At 36.5% G+C, this 19,456-nt stretch overlaps 1 protein-coding gene across 1 annotated transcript in view; it reads left to right on the plus strand.

Annotated features, from left to right (window-relative positions):
* LOC121421985 overlaps positions 1–19,456 on the plus strand; it is a gene marked incomplete at its 3' end in the record, with an annotated part of 56,249 nt that overhangs the window by 24,579 nt on the left and 12,214 nt on the right. Inside the window, exons 12-29 of the mRNA XM_041616786.1 lie at positions 1,406–1,611; positions 1,982–2,066; positions 2,853–3,059; positions 3,836–3,949; positions 5,162–5,410; positions 5,858–6,049; positions 6,540–6,724; positions 7,750–7,936; positions 9,667–9,792; positions 10,582–10,674; positions 12,012–12,140; positions 12,750–12,875; positions 13,370–13,482; positions 13,690–13,909; positions 14,384–14,509; positions 15,693–15,812; positions 16,202–16,321; positions 17,038–17,151. Of these exons, the coding sequence (XP_041472720.1) occupies positions 1,406–1,611; positions 1,982–2,066; positions 2,853–3,059; positions 3,836–3,949; positions 5,162–5,410; positions 5,858–6,049; positions 6,540–6,724; positions 7,750–7,936; positions 9,667–9,792; positions 10,582–10,674; positions 12,012–12,140; positions 12,750–12,875; positions 13,370–13,482; positions 13,690–13,909; positions 14,384–14,509; positions 15,693–15,812; positions 16,202–16,321; positions 17,038–17,151 (2,712 nt within the window). The remainder of the gene's footprint in view (positions 1–1,405; positions 1,612–1,981; positions 2,067–2,852; positions 3,060–3,835; positions 3,950–5,161; positions 5,411–5,857; positions 6,050–6,539; positions 6,725–7,749; positions 7,937–9,666; positions 9,793–10,581; positions 10,675–12,011; positions 12,141–12,749; positions 12,876–13,369; positions 13,483–13,689; positions 13,910–14,383; positions 14,510–15,692; positions 15,813–16,201; positions 16,322–17,037; positions 17,152–19,456) is intronic.

Raw genomic sequence — 19,456 nt, forward strand, 5'->3', positions numbered from 1 at the left:
CGCCGAGCAAATGAGTCTTTCGAACTCTTGTTGGAATATTCCCCAGGTAGTGGAGAAAATGCATATTTAGTGTGTAGGCATGCCAGGGTCAGATGACTGGAAGAATGATTTGTAACGCAATTTTTGTCAGCTCCGAATTTATGACGAAACTGCTGTACTGGTTCGTCATTTATCGACAAATACCTCCCATCTGTTCATTGTCATTTGAGTGGCTTTTTCAATACATATTCCCTGTTCTTGAATCCGTCGTGCATCGCTTAGTGAAAGTTCTATATCCTCATGTAGATGCAGACAACGTTATTTTGGTGACATTTTTTTTGAAGTAGTATTTATTAAAACATTCAGTTCAAAATCATACATACAATAGTATATTAACAAAACATTGTTCACAAAGTCAAATAAATAATTATTCATAGTACAAAAAAGAATTGTACACACAAAAAAATACAGAATATAACATTCGAGTCATCAGGAACAAAATAGTTATAACAAAAGAATTCATAGCGACGCAATTGAACTAAATGAGTAAACGAAGTAAAAGCCCTCCCATCCCAACTGCCCCCCCCCCACCCACATCCCATCCAAGCCCAGGAAGCGCGACCTGCTTCCCTCCCCTCAACCCTAGCTACCCTCCATTTCAGTCTACATTCTGAGCCACAAGCATGATCTAACTTGTGCACCTGAATCTTCACTCCAAATGCAAAAGAGCCACCCCGGCCCCCAAACACACCCCTCCCAGAGAGAGATAAGAGACTAGTTACTCCAAAAGCGGGATCCATATACCCGAGAGCGCGCCATAGCTCCCTCTAGAGCGAACAGCATTATATTTTTTTTTCACTCCAGAACGAACAAAAATGCACCCAAAAGATACAAAGCCCACCCCAAAATGACCGCCCTCGAACCCCTCCAAGAGGAGTGCGACCATAGGACCAGACCATCTCCTCGCAATTAGAGTGTTTAATAACTGTATGCTTGAACTTTCTTAGCCTCAGCATCCCTAGAAAATAAACGTGTCCCATTTCCTGAAATGGTTTGTTAATAGACCCCTCTGTTCAGCTAGTTTTCTTTCTTGAAGTCTATGTTCTTGTATTTTTTCCTTAACACGGTTAAGGGTCGGTGGATCTTTTGTGTTACTACTATTTTTAAAATCATATACTTTATGAGGATTATTATGTGATTTAATAATTGAGCCTCTCCTTTAGTTGACCCTTCCACGCCTACGTGTACACCTTTTTTATCTATATTTGTAATGATATATGATTTGACATAGTCGATCAAGAATTATGAACCCAAGTACCAGACATCCAAGTGGCCTCAAGCCTCAATGGGATTAGGTACGTTTGTAGACTGGTAGCTTTGTTTATAGAGGTGATTCTTAAAAAGAGAATTTTTGTTGAAATTTCAGGATGGTTTTGGGGTGACCCGCATATCAATACTCTCGATGGGAGGAAATACACCTTCAACGGCCTGGGTGAATACATTACGTTATCTTACAGTCACGGTGATCCATTCGTTTTACAATCAAGAACTGGCAAGGCTTTTAACAACAGTGAACCCGTTGAACACGGAACGGTCTTCATTGGGTTCGCTGCTACACAAGATATCACAAAGGTAGGTGGAGTTCGGAATTCATTTTATACAGTTCATTCCCATACAAGAACAAATGCGAGAAGTCACGGATGTATTTTGATGTCCCCAAATTTGGTATGACCTTTTCAGTGGCGCATCAAACAAATGTGAGAGTTGGTAAAGATAACATGAATTTTAGAAAAGGAATTTTTATTAGTTTATGGTTGTCAAAAACCGATTGTTTATTTAGGTTTAAAGCATGAAAATAGCCCAAATTCCATGCTACACTAAGTCTAGCTACACATTGTACAGTTGATTGATAAATATAATGCATTCTTTTTTTATTTCATTGCGTCTTGAGAACTATTCAACATGGATTTTTAATCGTACTATTATCATTAATATTGATCAGGTCGAGTTCCAGCTGAACGACAACAGGACAGAAATGAGTATTCTCGTTAATGGTTCCTCCATTAATATGACAGACTTCCTAAATGGTAAGCAACGAATATTAACGATTTATGACGATGATGATGATGAAGGTGATAATGATTAAGATGAAAACGATCGTTACGACGACATCTCACGATCTAGTTAATGGTTCCTCCATGAACATGACTGACTTCATAAAGTATTTATTGTAGTTTGATAAAGGCGGTGATAATCATAATGTTGTTGTTGTTGTTGTTGGTGGTGGTGGTGGTAGTAGTGGCGGTAGTGGTAATGATGCTGATGAATGATGATAACGAACCAGAAAGTGAGGATGATGTATGACCATGCAATTAAAGGTTTCTCCATTAAAATGTCTTGATTTCCTAAACGTTAAAATCAAACATGAATGTATAAATACTGTGCATCATGAAAATGACTTATCATTTTGATAGAAGCTCTGAAAACATCTGATTGACGGACTGAAACAGTACTAGTGAATTAACAGTGATGATAAGGAGGATGGTGAGGATGATAACAATGATTGTGATGATGATCATGAATATGGTGGCGGTAGGGATGATAATGATGGTGATGCTGATGTTGATGAGGTTGGTGATGATGATGATGATTATAATGGCCTTGGTACTTGTAGTGGTATTTCAAAGAGCTTAGATGGTCGTGTTGGCTGGTGTAAAGAATTATAGGCTGTACAACAGCTGATCACAGCAATAACATCATGAACATCACTTTGAGACTATACCCCCACATTAGATTGAAAACAAGATTAAAAACTAGGTTATACAACAAATGATAAATTGTTAAACTCTTAATCTCTCTATGTTCATTTCTAGATGGATATGACTCGCAGGATCCGACTTTCATCTTATCCTCGGATAATGAGACCGAATCAGAGGATGAGATCAAGGCCACAGCTCTCTTTCAACCAGAAGGCTATTCGAGTACGTCCTTCACAGTGACCTTTAAGAATGGGATCTTGGATATAAGCGTCATGGTTCCGCCTGAGTATTCTGAGAACGCAACAGGGAGGGGTCTGCTTGGTAAGGCTTCTTGTTGGATACGTGGGATAAGATACCCTTTACATCTTTTTATTTGATAGATGGGAGGTCGAAACGTTCATCTCGGGGATACGATCAAGTGGCTTTGCAGTACGTGGGGATTGACACAATCTTATTTTTCCAAAACGAAAGAGTGCAGTAATGACTTTCCGCTTAGTAGGTCCATGGTCAAACGTAGCCACACAGCATTGTTTTTTTTTTAGAATTCCCAATGGTTTTGCTGATAAAGCTTTCTTCTTCTTGTAATGTTTGTCTCTGTTTGTCAATGATCGTCTCTCTTCTTGTAACAAACTTTTCATGTGAGGAGAGAAACTCTTTAATGATGCTCATCGTTTGATCGCAGGCTCTGGCGGGTGATTCACGGTTGGACTCAGGCGAGTTCTTCAGGTAACGTATGTTAGAGTTCCCTAAGTCTCTGCCACAATCTCTCCATTCGTAGGTTTCCAAAGAAGGAATGTTGAATAAGGGAAGGATGTTAATTAGAACCAATAGGAGAACAAAATCATTAACATAAAATATACCGTTGCATTAGCTGAGTCATCGGACCGCCATGGCCAACGTCGACTCAGCTTCGGTCGTTTGCAAATGAGGTATATCCTGTACCGGTATACATCGCAAGCATATGTATTTAATGATAGTACTATAAAGATAATCATCTTGTCTTATGAACGATACAACAATTTTTTTCGAAACGTTTTATCAAGCATATTGAGCTGATATTTTCGCATTACACCCTCCTTTATTTACATCTTTATCAGGTAATGTCAATGGAAATAAATCGGATGATTTTCTTTTACGGAATGGAACGTTACTTACCGATCAACCCGGGAGAAATTTAACAGAAGAAGAAATATTCCAATTTGGACAATCATGTGAGTTTTCAGGTTTCATTTGCACATGTATACTTAAAGGAGAATGAAACCATTGGAACATTGTGTGAAAACAGAAAAATCAAAGAAACAGATCAACAACAGTTTGAGAAAAATCAGACAAATAATGAGAAAGTTATGAGCATTTGAATATTGCGATCACTAATGCTATGGAGATAGCAAATTGGCAATGCGACATAGATGTGTGATGTCACTTGTGAACAACTCTTCCCATTTCTTTAGTATATATTTCACTTGAATTGCCTCTTTTATCACATCTATCCATAGATCATGTGATTTTTCTACATGAGGGCATGTAATACATATTTTTTAAGAATACACCATGGATAAAGAGTTTGTATCATCATAAGAAAAAGCAAAAATAGACATTTTGAGGGTATTTTATCGTCCACTAAAAGGAAAGTTGTTCATCAGTGACATCACACATCCTTGTTGCAATGCCAATGGGAGGATGTCTATAGCATTAGTGATTGCAATATTCAAATGCTCATAACTTTCTCATTATTTGTCCGATTTTTCTCAAAACTTAGTCTTATTCTATGATTTTTCTGTTTCTACACAGCCTATTTGTTCTAAAGGTTTCATTCCCCTTTAATTATCAAGCAACGGATGATGATGACAATGGTGACGTTGATGATCATCATCATTAGGGGGCATCGTATTCTAGTGTTTAAGACTCCCGTCTTTTTATCTTAGGGACGTGTGTTTGATTCCCTGCCACATCATGTTTTCCTTCAGCAAGAAATTTACCCATATTGTGCTGCACTCATACCAGGTGAGGTAAATGCGTCCGGCAGGAAGTAATTCCTCAAGATGTGAGCACCGGAATCGATAGAAAGCTTAGCCAGGGTAATACAGGAGCACCTTGAGTACCTAAAATGGTGGATACGTGCACTATACAAATCGTATATTATTATTATTGTATATTGTATAATGATGATGCTGAAAATGAGAAAAAAAAGATGGTGGTGGTGACTGTGGTGGGAGTGAGGATAATAATGACGACAGTGAGGAAAAATAATAATATTGGTAATGTTGGTAATAATTATGGCGATGATGATGACGATAATGGTGATGAAGACAATGATGATGATGATAATGGTAGACCTAATACCAATGGTCACCTTTCACAAATCTAAACAACCATTAAACCTCCTTATCTAACTGAACAGAGTTCTTGTTTTACTCCTAAAGGGATGATTACGGAGAACGAGTCGCTGTTTGAATACGGTGATAGGGACTGGAGTTACTATAACCCAAGTAACTACACACCAATGTTCTTAGACGCCCTGCTCGCCCTCGACCCAGACAGGACCAGTAAGGCCCGGCAGACTTGCGGGGATGACGAAGCATGCCTCTTCGACTTCCTCGCCGTCAACCCCGAATTGGGAATGCAGACGATGGACACCGGTAACCAACTTGACAACGATCTTCTAAACCTTGGTGAGATTTTTCATTGCTATCAACTCCAAATAATGAATATTATTGTACATTCTTATTGTTATCTTACATTGTTTTGTAATTTTTGATACCTATTGCATTGCATATATATTTATTGTATATTTATTGTTATGTTTAATGATTGTTTCAAATTGAACTAACAAAACCAGCAGCATTATACTTCAAGCTATAAATTGGCTACCAGCTGTAATTTTATTTTACATGCATACTTCCAAGTTGTATTTTTATAAGAGCTTTTTTTCTTATTGGAATAAAAAGAGCAAATAGCAATGACAGCATTGAGGTATTTATCCTTGATAATCTCAGGACCTATAGGTTATGTCTCCAAGATCGAATGGAAATGGTTTTTTAAAAAAAATGCAATTAAGTAACATTTCTGATTTTTATAAAGACAAGCATGATATGTATTGTATTTTTTTAACTGTATAGATAACTTCCCTCCGAATATAACAAGTGTGACAGAGCTGACAGAAACAGATGGACTTCAAGAGGATAATGTTCTTTTTGTGCAAGTGGGCGTGAATATTACCTTAGAGATTACTGCACAGGACCCTAACAATGATGATGACGTATATTTCACTTTCAACGATACAACTCCAGATGGCGCCAATATCAGTTCAGGTGAAATTTTCAAGGGTGTGGGTGCCAGTGCGTGTTCATTGCTACTTACCCTCATTTACTCGCCTACATAATGATTTAGAGTTTTTATGACAGTTAAAATTATATATCATAGTTACATAACTGAACTGAAGTTTGAATGATTACACATGCTCTATCTTTTCCCTTTTCCATTCTCTTTATTTATATCCCCATCTCATCGTGATTTTCATGTGATTTTCAATTCAATTCAATCGTTATCTTTCGACCTTCTATTTCCATCTCCCTCTCTCTTTTAAATGTCTTCCTTTTTGTATCTGTCATCTCTGTCTTGCCGTCATTTCTCACCCTTTTCCTTTTTCTATGTCGAGTCGCTCTCTCCCACCCTCTCCTCTGTCTGTTCGTCCCTCTCTAACTCTGTCCGTTTCTCTGCTGTTTCCTCTTTTCTTAACATGTTCTCCCCTTTAATATCTCTCACTTTCTTCCCCAACCCTTTTATCTACTACTTCCATAGATGGCATATTCACCTGGACACCCACTGACCTGAACGTCTCCTCCATCGAGATCATCGCCATGGACAACCGAGGCGCGGAGACCTCTTTGTCGTACAAGGTCCTCATCTGCCACTGCGAGAACGATGGAGAGTGTGACTTCGAGAGCCAGGCCGAGGGACAGGACCTCAATGCTAATGGCTTTGCTGTAAGTATAACCAACATATGAGAAGGAACTATTATAGTTGGGTAAATTTGTACTAAAGATTGTGTCATCCAGACGTTGAGATAGTGGACGAGAAGGCAAGCTCCTTAAACTCGGAAAGCAGACTTGTGTAGAACACGAAGACAGGATGACAAGCTATAAGAACTAGGCGAGTCAATTTGTTTGGGAAAAGATGACAAGATGAAGAGTCTAGTCTAGTTCCAAATTCCAAGTTTCAACTCGTCTTCATGTTGTCTTTTCCCAAACAAATTGCCTTTCTGAGTTTCAGCTCGTTTTCTCTCACCTTAACAAGTCAATAAGCCAAGTTCCAAAGACACGTCATTTTGTCTTCTAATGTATATTACTGGCTGAGTTGTCAAGTTTCAACTCACTTGTCTTTTCATTCCAAATTTTAACAACTTGTCCATTTGTCTCAAACATTTATCGTAATGTTATCACCCGCGACATGCACAATAGAATCTACAATTCATCTGCAGGTAACTATTCTTGACCAATCATTAACCATACCTAAAGCATACTTAGTTGGATTTTTCTGCACTTACTTATTTAAAGAGAAATTCTAGTAGTTGCAGTAAACACTGATTTCATGAGAAAGTCTGTAAAACAAGGCTAAATTGTCAGCATATCATCAAGGATCTAGATCTGGTACAGTTACATTAACTGAACTTTGTGAAATCTTGAAATCTACGCTGAAAAATGTTCACACCGAAGATCCCAAACACAGATAATCGCACGTGGGACAATGTATAATTATTGCTTAGAGCGTCGGGCCCGACGCTCTACCCGAATCCTGTGCTTATTTGCTGATTTCTCAGCAATTACACAATTTCTTCCAAAATCCTTTGGCACAGGCATTTAATTTATACAAACAGACACTTTGGTGGTAATTTCATTGGATTCTGTACGAACTTATTTTGATATTGTTACCAAAACTAGCATTTACCTTTAATTTTGCTCAAAGCATTTACATTAAAAGAGCAAAAAATCACATTTTTTTGCTAATACAGGTGGTCACGTGCAACTGCACTGACGGATGGTCAGGTGAGCACTGTGACGTAGACTACGATGCATGTGAGGGTAGCGGGCCTTGTCATGAGGGGGTTATCTGCTACGATGAGCCCCCGTCCTCAGAGGAAGAATACAGATGCGGGCCATGCCCTCCTCAACTAACAGGAGACGGGAGTAATTGCTTCGGTGAGTTATACGAGAACCCAAGCTATAAGGGAAAAGTTGTTTTTAGAAAAAAAATATAAAAATTAGACCAGCATATAGGTGAATTTTGAACAATATCGAACAACAATACATTGTAACAGTAAGAAAGTTATAAATTTTTAAGAGTTGTGAAAAGGTGAATATTTCTGTGTGGACTTCAAATTTGCTGCATTGGTGATGTTGGGAATAAATGACTCTTACACATGCTCCAAAACACAAAGTGGTTAGAATGTCATTTTTGTCTCGCCCACCAGAGGTGAAGGTAAGACTTAGGGATCCAAATGTTGTCCATCCGTCACAAACCTTATGACACATAACTCCACAACCGTGAGTCACTTTTCAACCAAACTTGGATGGTAGCACTTGATGGGCGTGCATGTTATGCTGCAGTCGGAGGTTACATGGTAAGGTCAAAGGTCATATTCTGGTCAAAGTTAAAGTTTACTTGTAAGGCTCTCATATGACACTTAACTCCGAAACCGTAAGTCACTTTTCAACCAAACTTGGATGGTAGATGTACTTGGGGGACCTGCATGTTAGGCTGCAGTCAGAGGTCACACGGTAAGGTCAGAGGTCATTTTCAGGTTAACGTACATGCAAGACTCTAATGACACCTAACTCCGCAACCGAAAGTCACTTTCCAACTAAACTTGGATGGTAAATTTACTTTGGGGACCTACATGTTATGCTGCCGTCGGAGGTCACATGGTAAGGTCAAAGGTCATTTTTAAGTCCACGTTAAAGTTTTCGTGCAAGAATCTCTTTTGACACATATCTCTGCAACCGTGAATCACTTTTTAACCAAACTTGGATGGTAGATGTACTTAGGGGACCTGCATGTTATTGTGTTAGGAGGTCACTAGGTATGGTCAAAGTTCATTTTAGGTCAATATTAAATTTTACGTGCAAGACTCTTATGACAAGTGTTAATCCATCCAAGTCATTTAATAATAATTGATTTGATTTGAATTTATTTCTGCACTCAGCATAAATATTCAACATATCATCTAGGTGATACAATTAAGTTTTACAAAACAAGTTAAGAAATGGTCATAACAAAGCAATGAAAAATTAATATAAAAAAGCAGCAATATTCAATGAAAATGAAATAACAGTTTAAACGAATGCAGGAGACCGCCATCGTGAGCGGTTAAGCTTGAAAATGATGGCGGCCTAATAATAATAATATAAGTATATTTACCCAGGGAAGTCGCTTCAGTTCCAAAACTGTTCTCCCAGCGGGCCCTGCTATTATTACCTTTAACACAATGACACAATTATAACACAATTTCACAATGAAGATTCAATACAATTCTGTTGCATGCCCTCGCAAATCATGATATTTCTGGTTATTTTCATAAGTGGGCGAGACACAAAATAGCTTATGCCTTGTTTAAAAGTTTTACTTCAAAATATTTTTTTGCTTGAGGACATAAAACTGTGCTATTCGTGTTATACAGTATTTTGATTAATTACTTTTCCATGGAAATTGGTACTCTTAAGAAAACCACAAATCCATGATAAAATAGTACGCATCCTATATTGGAAAGTTCTCTTAAAGTAATGAACAATTAATATTGCAGTCTTTTTAATATAAGCTATGATCATGTGTAGAATGTGATTTATATAATTTGATTACCTTTGTCCCAAAATTATTCACAATTGTATACTTTAACAATATTTCCTCCATTCTTACATCTTGATTTGTCAAGACTTCAACGAATGTGCTGAAAATGACACCAACGAATGTGACCAGATTTGTGAAAATGAATTGGGTTCCTACACATGCTCTTGTGAACCGGGCTACAGGCTTGGCCTTGATCAACGTTCCTGTACTGGTAGGCTAATTTGGAAGTTTGTAAGGGTGGTGTTGATGTGAATTGGGCAGGATAGGGTGAATGTGTGTGTGGAGTCAGTGCGTGTACGTGGGTGTGTGTTTTGGTAGTACGGGAGCATGAAAGGGTGTGTGTGTGTGCGCGCACGCACATGTGTATGACAAATGGGGGAATTTTCTGGGTGTATGTGGGTAAGTTGATTGGTGGGTGGATTTGTGTGGGTGAGTGTGTGTAGGCGTGTGTATGTGAGCACATATGTGGAGTGTGGGTAAAGTGTATGGCAGTGTGTTATTTGTTAACTGTATGCCATTGAAATTGATTAACCAAGCTTTGAAAATGTTGGAGATGACGGAATGATCCAAGAATAGAAGAAAAAGCCACACAAAAAATGAAAATTATGAGCAGACAGAATTTGTTTAAAAAGCATGTCTTCTTCGTCATTGTAAAAGATAGTAGAATAGTAGTAGTAACGGTAGTTGTCATCGTCGTAGTAGTAGTAGTAGTACATGTAGTAAAAGAAGTAAAAAATTCTTAAAGAACAAAATAATTAATTACTATTAAAATGGCTGCAAATAGGATGATTATTATGATGATATTAATAACAATAGTATTAATGGTGACTACTATAGTGATATTTATAATGATGTTAATAATCATGATAACTGAAGAAAACGTTAATGATGTGGATCAATGTAATGGTTACAATTACGATAATAGTTGACAACATGACAGTTCAATTTTCCACGGAACATTATTTTACCTACATTTACTTTCTCTCCCCTCATTTTTCAGAGATATTCTGTACTGAAGAATTGAAGAATTCCACGGGATCTGAAAACTGTACTTGCGAGCCAGGCTTTGAACTCATAAATGGATCCTGTATAGGTAAAACGTTAGATCATGTGGCAGTTACAGCAACTACACCTAATCCAGTCCGATCGAATTATCATGGTTATTGCATTATTTTAATGGTACACCTTTGGTCGATTTACAGTCAGTGTTATTTTTGTGACTTTGAAATCATTAGTGATGATGTTCACATGTAGAACAGTGGCAAGATTTCACAAGGCTTCTAGGGGAAAGATACTTGTTAGTTTTAACAGTTTGTACTTATGAAAAAAAATAATCTGATATCAAACGCAATCCAGTTTAACAAATTAATGATTTATTTGTTAACCCTTTTTTTCCAAAGTTAGAGAACAGTAATTTGATTTGACTGTAAATTATTGGAAGATAAATTGGAACTCAACATGATAACAAACAGATTGCATACTAATCTTAAAAGAAGCAAGACCAAACCTATTTTCCAAGAATGCATATAGCATTTCCATTTATTTAAATGCAGGATAGAAGAGCACGGCCGATTAAGTGCCTCGCTCACAGGCATAGGTGCTGTGGCCGGGTTCAAACTCCAGACTTTCTAATATCTAGACGGCGCCTTATACCACTCGGCAACGGCATCTCTGCTAGCTCATAACGCGGACAGGCTAAGTACGGTACAGGGAATATGAGAACAAGAGTAGTCTATGATCTGCATTAAAAGACAAGTCCATCCAAAATGTTAATTTGAATAAGAGAAAAATCCAACACTGAAAAAATTAATTCAAATCAGATGTATAATAAGAAGTAATGACATTTTTAATTTTGGCTTAATTTTACAAAACCGATATATGCACATCCTCGTCGGTATGCAAATGGGGAAACTGATAACATCATCCACTTATTATTCATCTTGTATGTTATTATTGAAATATTTCATGTTTTCGTCATTGACATGTGAAACGAAGATTTATTTCTCACTGAACATGTAAAAGTAGCATTGTTAAATCATTTTATGGTTCTGTCACATTGGTCACTATTGTTGTATCCCCCCAAAATCGACATATTACATAATTTAAACCATAACAATCACAAAAACAAAGTAGTGAGTGAGAGATATCACTGACTCTTTCATTTGCATATAACTCTTTTGTAAAAGAATATGCGAAATTTAGGGTATCACAACTTCCTTTTTTAATTCCGATTTTGATTAAATTTTCAGCCGTATGCTTGTGTGATTTTTCTGTTTTAATTCAAATCAACATTTTTGTGGGGTGGACCTTAACTTTACGCTTAGTCCTGAGGTTCATATTACACAATATCATGCCTATATTGCACAAGCTAACCGAAAAGAGATTTTTGAAGAGTTAAACTCAACTTTTATCCTTTTATTTTATTATTAGATTTTAATGAATGTCTAGCTGCTGTCGACCAGTGCCCGCCTGATATATCTACTTGCAACAACATACCAGGAGATTATAATTGTACTTGCCATTCAGGATACGAAAACATGTCTCCAAAAGAGTGTCAAGGTACTAATATTTGTTATTGATTTTATATTTATTTGTTTATTTTTCATTGATTTATTTTTTCCATTCATTTATCTATCTATTCATTAGTATATATATTTATATTTTATGTATTTATTTTTTAGTGTTACTTTATTCATTTTTATTTATTTATTCATGCATATACACATTTTCTTTCATATTTATTTACTTCTTAGTTGACAAAGAATGAATGATGTAATTCATTCATTATTGATTAATTAATTAGATCATACATTTTCACTAATTCACAATAGTAATAGATAGCAACTAGTATTGGGGGAGCATGGCGGAGACTTTGTTATTGGGAGTTAGCCAGTAGGCAATTTTAAAGTAGAGAAATAGATGCGAGACGAAAATGGTTATGTAATCCTAGAATACTTGTTTTTATTCATGATATACTACTTATTGTTTACCGGTAATTTGACATAAGTTTTGGACTGTCTCACCTCCTCCTGTCCCATCAGACACTGCCCTTTGAATCACTAGATGGCATATTCATTCTAAGATTGTATTTCACTGTATTTTAATCAATTTTATATTTGTAAGTTTTCTATATAGCTGTGTATGAAATACTCTCTAACACTGAAATAGATATTGACGAATGTGAACGTGACTTGGATAAATGCAACAGGACTGAATTCAACTGTGTGAACTTTCTGAGTAACTTCTCATGCGTGTGCAAGGATAATACAACAGAAATCAATGGAGTTTGTCTAGGTAGGAAAATACGTTACTAATAATAATGATTAGAGAGTCAAAAGGGGCCTGAGCTTTCGATCCTAGAACATTCTGCTAGGATCGAAATCCTAGGCCCCTTTTGACTGTCTAATTTACTCCATTGGCTCTCTTTTATTAAATAAGCAGTTTTTAGCAGCTATTTTCTGCCAATAATAATAATTATAATAATAGTAACTAAAAAAAATAAAGTAATAATAATGATAAAAATAATAATAATGACGATGATAATAACAACAACAATGAAAATTTAGAGGTATTAAAAAACAGGATATAAGTACTTTCTATATCTTTTCTATTCCCAGGCCGCCTCCCAAACTCTCATTCAGGTCATATTTTCTTTATCATGTAACAATGTTATTGTTCTTCTTATTGACTTGTTTGTAATTTTGTATTCTCTACGTATTTGAAATGCCAAATAAATCAATAATAATAATAATTAAATCTGTAATATTTTTATTGCTTGTATGAAATAGGTGCATTGACGCTGTCATTCAACGTTCGTTTTTCGTTTATCAATGGGCTTAGCACTGTTAGCTACCCGGAGACAATTGACTCCCAAGAAAATCAGCAGAAATTGGCACAAGACGTAAGTTTCTTGGAAAGTCGTCATTTCACAAAGCTTGAAATCTGGTAAAAATTCATGTGCTTATGTGAGAGTTTGAAAGAATAATATTGTTGGCAATTAGTTTTGGCCATTTCTGGTGTGTTGAAATACATTCATCAATGCTTTCTGCAAGTCTCGACAATCAGAATTTTTTTAAAAATCGAATTATTCCCTCTGTTACTTTTTAAGGTCTTGCGTTACCTGAACACGTCCTCAAAATTAAGTGAAGACGAGTTTCAGGCTGTATCTGTGCAGAACTACAGCTTGGCGGGAAGTTTTCTTCTGATTTCCTTCCGTGTTGACCTGAAACCCGACTCGTCACTGACCGAATCTGGTCTGGAAAATATTTTCATGGAACTTCTTCCAAGCTCACGTCTTATTGAACCAAACCATAAAGTTATGCCCGAGGGTAAGTATTTCAATAATACTTGTTACGTAGAACTCTGAGCCCTACTTTGATATTGATTTTATATAATCAATTTGAATAAATTGTATTGATAATTTTGTTGTGTATTTTGCCTCAGTGTGTAATTTTGCTGTTAGTTGATTTGAAATGAAATAAAGAGGGATGAGAAGAGGGAGACAAAGATCAACCAGTCTCTTTTTCTTATCACTAAAATGTCTAGTGTCTTACATATTTTTTTTCTTTGACTTCTCGGGTTTTTTTCTTTGTCTTATTCTTCTGTGTACTAAACGTCATATTCTTCCTCCTCTTCACCTCTCCTTCGTCATCATCATCATCATTGTTATCAAAATCACCACCACCGTTATAATCATCACCATCATCATCATAATCACCACCACCATTATCATCACCACAACCATTATCATGAGATCATCACTATCTTATCATTAACAACTTCAACTTCTCCCTCTTTTACAGATATCAACGAATGTGAGCTATCTACGGATGTGTGTAGTAACGGTAACTGTACAAATACAGACGGTAGCTATTTTTGTACCTGTTCTGAAGGTTTCCAACTCGGAAACGGGAATGCTTCTTGCATAGGTAGGTAAAGAGTAACCAGATATGTATCCTTACAAACCATGAATAATAATAATAACAAAAATAAAGGGTATTTATATTGCACACATATCCACCTTGTTAGGTGCTCAAGGCACTCCTATATTACCCGGGTAAGCTAGGCGTTCATAGTGCACACAGCTTTTTGAGGAATTACTTCCTACCGGTACCCATTTACCTCACCTGGGTTGAGTGCAGCACACTGTGGATCAGTTTCTTGCTGAAGGAAATTACGCCATGGCTGGGATTTGAACCCACGACCCTCTGTCTTAAAGTCCGAAGACTAATCCACTGGGCCACAACGCTCCACGCTAGAATACCCTCAAGAATAAAAGCAACAACTTAAAATTGAAATAATCTGAACCATATGGCCATAACGGTGGAATATTCTTAAAGGGGAAGTTCACCCTGAAGAAAAGTTTATTGTAAAAATAGCAGTAAAAATAATAACAAATATTGGTGAAGGTTTGAGGAAATGTGTCACAAATCCAAAACTTTGAATTCCAATAACTTACATAATCTTTAACGAATTTTCCTCAAACCTTCACCAATATTTTTTATTATTTTTTCTGCTTTTTTTGCAACAAACTTTTCTTCAGAGTGAACTTCCCCTTTAAAATAAATCAGTTTCACTCTCAGCATGTTAGGTTTGTCTATTTATTGTAGAGTGCATTAAAAATTAATAATTTCTGCCATTATACATCATTGCAGTCTGGTCTTTTCCTAGTTATGGCAGAAAGTATTGTCAGTCAAATGTTCATTTAAATTAATGATAATGGAATGTATACATAGCTTGTATTAATTTTGAGATGTGCCCACATTATCAACCTAGCTTTAGCCCAGCTGCCGTCCCCCAAATCTCCTTTTTACACTCTATAGTTGTATCTTGTTTCGTTATCCTTTTTTAAATACTTCTACCCTTTCTATTTTCTCCTGTTCATTCTCCTCTTTTCACTCCTATATATCTCAATGGTAACCCCCTGGTCCCCCCCCCACGATGGTACCGGTCTGACCATAATTCTTCCAACCATATCAACCATATCGTTAACCAGTATTTATACAGCTGTACTGGAAATACTTTAACTTCTGCTGCAACTACTACTCAGGCTTGTCTTCACTTTTTTAATTAATGGTACAACCTTTTTCTTGATTTTTTTTGTTGTTTTAGATATCAATGAGTGTCTCGGGAATCATGAATGCAACCAAACTTGTATCAACTCACGTGGGAATTACTCGTGTTCTTGCAATCCTGGATTTGAGCTTGATGATGATGGTTTTACATGCAGTGGTATGATGTCATTCACATCACAAGATCCATTGAGATCCGATTTTTAAAGATATTGGAATAACAATCTATATAAACATTCCAACTTAAGAGATCAAAGCTCCCAAAAGTGGTTAAAATACAATTGGAAGCCCAGTCTGTTTTTTTTAATGCCAACACAGCAAGTTTACTGCAATTAGAGCAATTTGATTTTTCTCCTTAAACCATTTATACTATTTGAATGAATTACCAAGTTTAAAAACCCTGTGTGAAAACAATTCTGCCTTTTGAATTGGTCTATCATTAATCCACGTTTAGAATACTGGACACTTTCATTACAAATTGAATGATTGAAATCCATCTTTTTTTTTGTAAAGAAAAAAAAAAGTTTTTGTGTTTCTTTCTTATCGTAGATACCAATGAATGTAATGCAACAGACGCGTGTAGTAATGGGAACTGTACAAATACATATGGTAGCTACTATTGCACTTGTGATGACGGTTTCACTGGAACTGGAAATGACTCTTGTATAGGTAAGGATTTTCTTTGAAATACTAAATGTTTTTCAACTTGTACTTCTACTACTACTACTACTTCTACTAATACTTTTTCTATTACTTCCACTACTTATATTATTAGTAGTAGTACTTCTACTACAACTGCTTATTCTACTATTAATATAATACAGGGGCAGCGGAAAGGTTTTCAAAGTGTGGGGGCTGACCATGCAAAAATCACAATCTTATGGTCATTTTTACGTTTTTGTACACAGTTTTGGAAAAAATTGGGTTGGGGCTGAAGCCCCCTCCCCGCTTCCGCTGCCCCGTAAGACTGCTACTGGTTTTAAAAGTACTGCACGATTTACATGCTATTTTCAACTTGTTCTGTCTAGTTCTCTATCATCTTCCTCTTTAAAGTCTTATTTCTTTGTCTTCTTGTTCTCGTTGGTGATTGTTATTTGCCTTTTTTCCTTCTTTTTTCTTTTGCTTATTCCCTCTTTTCCCCTTTTCTCCATTTCTTCTTCCTCTTCTTATTCTTTTTTCTTTGCTTCTTTTTCTTTTTTTTCTTCTTTTTCATCTTCTTCTTCACCTGCTTCTTTTCCTTCTTCTTCTTCTTCTTCGTTCTTCTTTGTCTTCTTCTCCTTTTACTTGTTTTTCTTCCCTGCCAAATGACCTTATTCTGCATTGCTCATTCATTTCCCTTCCTCTTTGACTCTAACGATTTCAGGTTTTCATTTTTACTTATGTAGAAATCGATGAGTGTGAATCGAATCCTTGCCAAAATGGAGCGACTTGCATAGACTGGGTCAACATGTATAGCTGTACCTGCGCACCTGGTTATACTGGAACTAATTGCTCAATGGGTAATTTGACCAAAAATAAGTAGTAGGGCAATCTTGATATCAGCTTGAGGGACGAGAGGGATCTCACCTTCATCATTCAAATTAAAACAAGGATGTGGTAATTAGTAAGACTATCTTTCTTCTTAGCCAGATACACTTTCTTGATTTTCAATCAGGATTACGATCGAGCACCTCAATGTGTTTCAAAAAGAAAACCAGATCATCATGAAATTCATTGCTTTGATATATCATGGTTATATATTAGAGATAACTGATATATATATATATTATGTGAGAAAGACCAAGTTTAATTAAGAATAGAGCAATGTAATTATTGATTTGTGTGCATCAAAATGATTTCACTTTTGTATTAGGAAATAGCTTGGAATACTTTAAAGTGAAATGTCAGATATAAACGTCAATAATCAATAAGTTCATCAGATCATTTTAGTGTTAAATCCGGGTATGTAGTGCACCATTGATTATGCTACTGTATAATTATAGATGTAATATTCTTTTATAATTATTTCCATTGTCCACAACTTGATGTTCTGTTGGTATATTAAACAGCAACCAGACTTCTTCCAGAAATGTAGGGTTATTGTATATTCTATCAAATGGGTCCTCTTTTCATTGTTTACTTCTCTTTCTAATTCAAGACCTTCCGTAGGATATGACCTGTTCCAAGCAAGCTTGCCTTCTGTATCGTTTCAAAGGACACCTCGACTCCTAGAACAGCCAGAAAGCTTCTGTGTCTTGTTGTCACAGTTCCTAAGGCTCTGATGACTATTGGTACCACCTTCGTCTTCACCTTCCATATCCTTCTCAGCTCCCATGCCAGATCGTTATACTTCTGTATCTTTTCCGCCTCTTTATGCCAACCTCTGCAGTCTCCTGGCATCGCAATATCTATGATGAGACATTCCTTATCCTTCTTCTTTAAGCGAGCGATATCTGGTCGTCTAGCTTCAATGACCTTGTCTGTCTGGATATTAAAATCCCATAAGAGTTTTACATCATTTTCTCTACTACAGGCTCTGCCCGATGTTCGTACCATTTTTCTGCATGGGATAAATGGTACTTCTTGGTCAGACCCCAATGAACTGCAGCTGCAACTCTGCCGTGCCTTCCTTTGTACTCAGCCTGTGCCATTTTGCTGCATTCTCTCACCAGATGGGATATCGTTTCGTCATTGTCATGACACATTCTACATGAGGGAGATTTAAGCTCCTTTTCAACTCTGGCTCTTCGGTAATTTGTTCTGAAATGAACTAAGCCTGCTAAATTTAGTAATAATAATAATAAGTATTATCATTGTTATTATTGTTCTTGTTGTTTTGTATTTACAAATTTACATCTTGTGATTTCTATTTTTTTAAAGAAATAACCACTCCCACAACCACCACCGCCCCCACCACAGAGGGCCAACCACCTACAAGTGCCATACAACCCAGCACAACTATTACAGAAGATACTAGGCCTACTGATTTGACTAGTTCTTCAACTGGTATGTTCAGAAGTAAAATGAAACTACTGTCAACACATTTTGTATTTATGTTTCTGCCCATAAAAAGTAAAAATGTCTACTTGGATATAAAAGTCAATGATCAATAGTTCAATGAAATTATCTTGGAGTAAAAGTCCGGGTAAATATATAATGCACCATGGAATAGGCTATTACATAATATATTCAATAACAATTATTATTGCGGGCCATGGGAATGTTTTTTGTTACCAGGAGCACTGATGTAAATTTTGCAAGTAGAGCCCCCCCCCCCCCCGAGAAGGGTTTTACTGCAAAATGAAGGTCAGTTTGGTTACATTTCTCCATTTTATTCACACCTTCCATAATTCCAGGGGGGGTTGCTGCCTATGGAGAATAATACATACAGCATACATACAGCACCCCCCCCCCCCCGGAAATCTTGTGGATGCTTCCCAGGGCCATGTACTATTGTTATTAATGTTCTTTCTTTCTTCTTCTTCTTCTTCTTCTCCTCCTCCTTCTTCTTCTCCTTCTTCTATTATTATTATTATTATTAATATTAGATATTTACTGTAACAAATTGACATCTAATTCGGCTTGCAATTTCTATTTTATTTTTAAAGAAATAACTACGCCCATTGCTGCCACCAACACAGAGGGCAAACCACCTACAACTACCACACAACCCAGTACAATTATTACAGAAGATACTAGTCCTACTGATTTAACTACTTCTGATTCTACCACTCTTCCAACAACGATCCCTTCAGCTGGTATGTTTAGAAGGAAAATGAATCAAGAAAACTTGTGTCAACACATTTTGTATTTTATGTTTGTATT

This window comes from Lytechinus variegatus, chromosome 9 (genome assembly GCF_018143015.1).
Source record: "Lytechinus variegatus isolate NC3 chromosome 9, Lvar_3.0, whole genome shotgun sequence".
Classification (NCBI taxonomy): Eukaryota; Metazoa; Echinodermata; class Echinoidea; order Temnopleuroida; family Toxopneustidae; genus Lytechinus; species Lytechinus variegatus.